Here is a 6,000-nt window from a genome sequence, read left to right on the forward strand (position 1 = left end):
ACTGCGGTTCATTGATGCCGACCGAGTCGTCTCTATACAAATCGCGGCATTCTAAAATGCTCTTTGTCGAGTATAGCTCCATTTCAGGATTTCATTCGTATGCTGGATCATGACGGCATCCTAGCATGCTCTTTGTCGAGTATAGCTCCATTTCAGGATTTCATTCGTATGCTGGATCATGGCGGCATTCTAGCATGCTCTTTGCCGAGTATAGCTCCGTTTCAAGGTTACAGCAGTTTGCTGGATCATGACGGCATTCTAGCATGCTCTTTGCCGAGTACAGCTCCGTTTCAGGATTTCATTAGTCTGCTGGATCATCGTCCGGATATATCATTCGGTCGTCAGCGTATTCCGCGGCTCCGTTCCGACTAGAGCAAGTGTGTGTCGCTGCGCTAGCGCAGCTTCTGCGCCGCACTCGTTGGCCCCCTTTTTCCTCATGCGCTTCCGAAAATCACTCATTGAGACGCTCAGAGAGTTTCAGTAGGATCTTTGCGCATTCGGGCTCAAAATGCCTCACTACTAGCCACTGCTCGCTTGCGATTCCCTCTACCGTCCGATGCTGGTGGCAGCGCCTTGCACCACGGGAGTACCCGCAGTCCGTCGTCGTTTGCGCCAACGGTGCACGTTTCATACTGAGACCCACTTTCGACGCGCTCGGAGAAGCAGGACGACGATGTCTGCGTTCAAGCCGAGCAACCACAGCTCTGCGCTAATGCCGAGAGCCGGGCCGGACGCCGCAGCATGCGGAACGACACCATGCTGCGTCGCGCAGCGGCAGCACGAGTGTAAGAGCCAGCAGACACCGGTCAGGGACCTCGAGATATGCCTCCAAAGTGGCTACCAGGACCCGCTTCGGGAAATATGACTCCGTATGCGGCCGGAGCTGCAGCATGGGAGAACCGTAGCCAAATGACCGAACGATCGCTCGCTGTTTACAGGGGAAATTTGTTCGGAAGCCAACGAAGCAAACACGAGGTTTCAAATGAAAGGCGAACAAGCAATTGAAAAAGAAAACAGGTTACCGACTCCTTCCGCTGCCTTAGTCAACATGCCTGCACTTTGGAGCAGAAAACTGCAGATGATTCGGTGAAGCAGCGAGCGGCAACGTCGTCTCTACTCGCCCCGCGTATTCGACGTCGGCAGTGGCTACGGTTCGGATCCGTTCGGATTCAAACCGGCATCCATCAGCCGTTTACCTCCACGCTGCCGCATAGCGGACGACAAGCGCACTTTCGAGCATGCAGCTATTCACTGGCGCGCTGCGCTCACGGGCATCGGCGTGAAACGCATGCGGTGGCATCCATCGGCCACGAAGACGCGTACCTAAACCTCGCAGCAACTGGGATATGGGGCCGACAAGACGTTCCCTCACATGACTCCTTCGACTCGCAATGCAGAAACTTCACGCTGGGCTGGAGCAGGCCTCCAAAGCATGCCTCACATGGCGCTTGCAGAGCGGGATGCATACGCTGCTGTTTCCGCTACCTGGCTCGCTTAACGCATTCACTTGGCCGCAACATCCCTGAAAGCCGAATGCGGCGCCATGACGTGCATGCGCTACAAGGAAGCACGCCATGGCCGAGCCTGCGCCCCCAGAAAACCCGAAACGGATTCCACTCGATTCACCGCGGCAGTTTGAAGCGAACGCTCCCCATGAGTTTCCGGGCGATGTCGCTGTCTAACGAACAGCGCCGTTGCATCCGCGTACACCCGTTCACGAGCGGTATCGCGACGAGCAGCCTCTAGCGGCCGCTGCAGCTGCAGTGCGCAGGTGTCCGTCGACTGGGCAAGTGCGCCAGCGTCCACGAGTCGTGACATGCCGTAGCACTTGCGCCGCGCCGGCTCCCTATCATGGACATAGGCCAACGCCAACACGTACGAGCCCAGTGGGACAATCTGCCGATAATTGACAACGAGCTGTGCCGTGACATACCCGTCCGGGTCCGAACGCGGGTTTGTCGCCATCCCGATGCTCGCGTCGAGGAGCGAGGCGATGGCGCCTCCGTGGACGCCTCCGCTCGGGCCCTGCAGGTTGCGACCCACGTACGCTGCGATAATCGCTCCGGGAACTGCCACTTTTGCCTCTGTTGAACTTTGATCCGATATGGAGCAAAAGCGAGCCTCTTTCTGTGACAAGTCATCGCAGACCGCTGCTGGCAACAGGTACGCTACTCGCTGTTGCAGCGCATGCGACAAAAAGTCCGGGCGTTGTGCTCCTAACCAGCTGGCTCTCGGCACTTCGCGCAAACCATATCGCTCTTCCAGTCGACGGACAAAACATTTCCACGCCTCAAGCGAGGGCAGTGTATCCTCCGTGAACGCCATGGCGTCCAGTATGTCAGCTTCGAGAAGCGCAATGGCGCTGAATGAGTGCTTGCATCTGGAGCGTCGGGAACGCGGCGAGAACGTTCCGCGAACACACAGGGTAAATGGGTACCGACGTGCAGACGTCTCCCAGTGTTTTTTGACCGGCCATCTACTACTGCCTCCAACTTATTCTCATCTAGTTTGACTTTGAGAGGTTGTCCAACAAAGTAGGCTCTCGACAGCTCGGGAGGTCTTTTTTCTCCATCACCACACATCTCCTGATATGGATAGCAGCATGAAAGTCACGATTCACAAACTCGATACATTTCTTGCCGCCGATGGTGGTTGTACTCAGTAATGGAAGGAGTCCTCGAACTTTCGCCCTCCATTCCATTTGCTCTGCAGTCAAGGCTCCGTACGTTTTTATATAACCTCAGGATTCCGCTGACACTTTTGCATCTCGACCCTCTGAAGTGTGCACCGAAGCTCTTGGTGTATAAACGATGCTCGGAACTCATCTATGGGTACTGTGACAAATCGCCTCGCACACTCCGGGTACGTTCTTGGCGTTGCAGCTGGTGTGCTCTCTTTTTTCGACCCCCAGCGCCCTGCTCCGTATGCTACGACCAGCCTCTGACTTTCATCTCCTTTGAGGGCGCTCAACTCATTGAAAAAGTTCGCGAATGCACGCTGCTTCCCACAGTACAAGTTCAGACGCGGACGAGCCCGCCTGGGCATTGTATATTCTTTCCACAGCGCATTGCCATGAGCAACGCGAGTTTTGATGAATTCTCGAAAAGCTCGAAAGTCCGCTCCACGACTGGTAACATCGCGAATAGCTTCCAGGTGCTGTTTCGTGCCTGGATTCCATTTCTCAATTCTCTTCCTCGCACTCGTGAATCCCGATTCTCGATAGTATCTCGCCCTCGAGAACCTCAAAAGACGCATGTCTCTCTGGAAAAAGTTACCGTTGATACCATATTCCGCACGCTTGGGTACAGCGTTGGTTATTGTAGTCGCGTTCTCCGGGTCCGCGCCAACGACAAACTCGTTCTCCTGTACCTCCTGCGTCGCGGAATCCGCCTGATCGTTTTCTGCACGATTCGTCACAGGCGATATCGGAAACGGACCAGGAGGATCCGCTTTCAAGCGCCGATAGTGTACACACATGGCTACGCCATCGGCTTCGATCATCCCAGTGAATACCTTTTGCTTGCTGGCTTTGAGACGCTTGAAGTCGAAGATATTCATCCAGTGCGTCTCCCGGTTTTCACCGGTGAACTCCTCCCTGCTGACATCGAACTCCGGGCTGATCTCTCTCATGATCCCGTAAAGGACGCCGGAGTCGATTGCCACAAAATGTGACTTGATGTTGCACAACGGAACGACGTTGAAGCGCTTACCCATTAGGAAAGCCTCCCGTCTCTCCGTCTCTTCATTTTTTCCCCGACTCAGCTGCTCTTCGGCGTTGCGTTCGAGTTCTCGGTTCCGAAACAAGAAACAGCTTAGGATGACGGGATAACATCTTTTTTTCATTTCTGATACATTTTCTACGGGATTGACTGGCCCAAAACTGCACGGTGCTCCTGTATAGCCGCACGGATTACAGAAGCTTCATTTGTGCTGCTGTGTGACGTCTTCTTGTCGACGAATTCGATCTCCTGTCCACTCTGGCGATCGTTCGTGGTACCATTGATGATGGCCCACATCCCTTTGCGCGAGATGCCCGGGTAGAGCGCAAAGATAGAGCGTACCACGAAGCGTTCGCGGTTCACGGTCAGATGGCTCTTCAGGTTCTTCAGGTACTTCATGGGCACTTAGAACTAAATATTCGAGTCATGCCTGTATCGAGTACCGTTGAAGCGGTACTTGGGGCATTTTTCGTGGAGGGCATGTACTCGCGCATTGCGCCTCTACGCTTTCCCCGTGCCAAACATCAAGCGACGAATAAAGGTCTTGTCGAAAAATTCTTCCGGAACCTCTTCTGTTTCCATGCCCGTCACGTCGCGATACATATCCCTCGCGAGATGCATCAGTCCTACGGCAGCGTCTCATACACTCATAGAGTGCGCCTCGAAACGGGTTCTGATGGCCTCTTGGGGCTTTTCCCTGTGCGGTTCCTTGATGTGTTTCAGAAGACAGGCTTTCACCAGCATCTCGTAATATGATCGTCTTTCTCGCATCCATTGACGTCGGGCATCCCGCTGTCGCTTCTTCGACCTGTCTCGTTCCGCTTTGCTCGGCTCTGTTTTTCATTTTTCTCCGGCAGCCGGCGACGCCGGGCCTCCAGCATCCTCCACTTCCATTTCCATTACTTTCCAGTGCTATGATAAGAATGCACTTTGGAAGCGTCTACTGTAAACTACGAAAAATCACTTGACTAGAGTACTGTAAGGGCTGAAACACGAATGAATCGCAAGACTATACTTTGCTATGACGTCAACGCAAATACGACTTGAACCTAAGGTACAACAACAAGTCAGCGAATGATCAGGATCGCAATTCCCTTCAAAAGCGAGATACGCGTCGAGTCTGATGCCTGCCAGATATGGAGATGCGGGTATCGACCGCGCTATATAGAAAAATAGGGAGAGATACTAGCCCCTAACCAGCAACTAGATAACAGTTTGCTCCCGCTCCACGGAAAGCATTGAAAGAGGGAAACGTTCTCCGTATTTACGAAAGTTTATCGCCAAAGCGGAAGCGCCCTAGAGACGGACGAGTCAACGGTGATTGTACTTTGTAGGCATCTATAGTGCCGGGTGCTGAAGAGAGATCTGAGCAGAACGTCTGCAACGAAGATTACGCTGAGAAGAGCAGCGAACAGGATGCATCTAGACATCGCCCGAGACCCGATCGTCTCCGAGCATACCGCTTCGCGCTGCCGCAGGCAGTAGGCAGCAGGCCTTTCTGCACGGCTTTCCAGCTCCCAGAATGATCATGAATCCCGATGCCGTGTCGGGTGAACGATACCTCCAGCTGACGTCCTCAGTCATATGGCAATGCCTCGCAGTCTCTGTGCAGCATTCGAATCATCGGTATAGGCACTTTTGCTGACCATCAAGGCAACCTCGGTGCACAATAGAACGTACGAAATAACCAGTACATCCGATAAAAAGTACAAGTCATGGAACTTGAAGGTAGCGTGCACCATGATGGATACGTTCACCGAATGCCAATATCTAATCACGGAATCAACGATGAATGGTCAATGTACGTTTTCTATCCAGCAAAAATATATCGGTAATAGGCGAGCGCTTCTGTAGCACTTGTGGCGGTAGTGAGGCGCACAGGGCTGAGCGCTCGCATGGGATGCACGCACTTGTCACACATCTGCTGGCGATGCCCTCAACCAACCAACCATCCAGCCAGCCAGCCAAGCAGGCGGGGGCAGCAGCGGGTGTTGTGCTTTCGTGCTGCCCGCGGTGCATAACTCACATACACCAGGGACGCTCGATCAAACTGCTCGTCTGGCTCACCGCGCCCAGACGCTGCAGTGACCAGAGTGCAACGCTTTCGGAGAGGTGTCGCACGGCAGACTCGGAGTTCGCTGCTCCTGCGGGCGACGACACCCGCCCGGGTGCTAGCGACGATACCGCTGCCGCAGCGCTATCCCGAATGATCATCACGACACCCGCATCTCCGTTCCTTACTTTTGTCCAGGGCATTAAAACCGAGGTTTACGTTCGATAG

At 54.0% G+C, this 6,000-nt stretch overlaps 1 protein-coding gene across 1 annotated transcript, besides 2 other annotated features; it reads right to left on the minus strand.

Annotated features, from left to right (window-relative positions):
• Window positions 1-706: part of a sequence feature (possible transcribed region) that runs on past the window's edge.
• An 851-nt stretch (window positions 707-1,557) lies between these two features.
• Window positions 1,558-2,325, minus strand: CYME_CMP034C (hypothetical protein; the record flags this gene model as incomplete). The annotated part of the gene is made up of 1 exon (XM_005537679.1): window positions 1,558-2,325. One exon carries the CDS (start codon window positions 2,323-2,325, stop codon window positions 1,558-1,560), a length of 768 nt encoding a protein of 255 aa, XP_005537736.1.
• A 110-nt stretch (window positions 2,326-2,435) lies between these two features.
• Window positions 2,436-4,348: a sequence feature (repetitive element).
• Window positions 4,349-6,000: the final 1,652 nt, after the last annotated feature.

Source organism: Cyanidioschyzon merolae, chromosome 16 (genome assembly GCF_000091205.1).
Source record: "Cyanidioschyzon merolae strain 10D DNA, chromosome 16, complete genome".
Classification (NCBI taxonomy): domain Eukaryota; phylum Rhodophyta; class Bangiophyceae; order Cyanidiales; family Cyanidiaceae; genus Cyanidioschyzon; species Cyanidioschyzon merolae.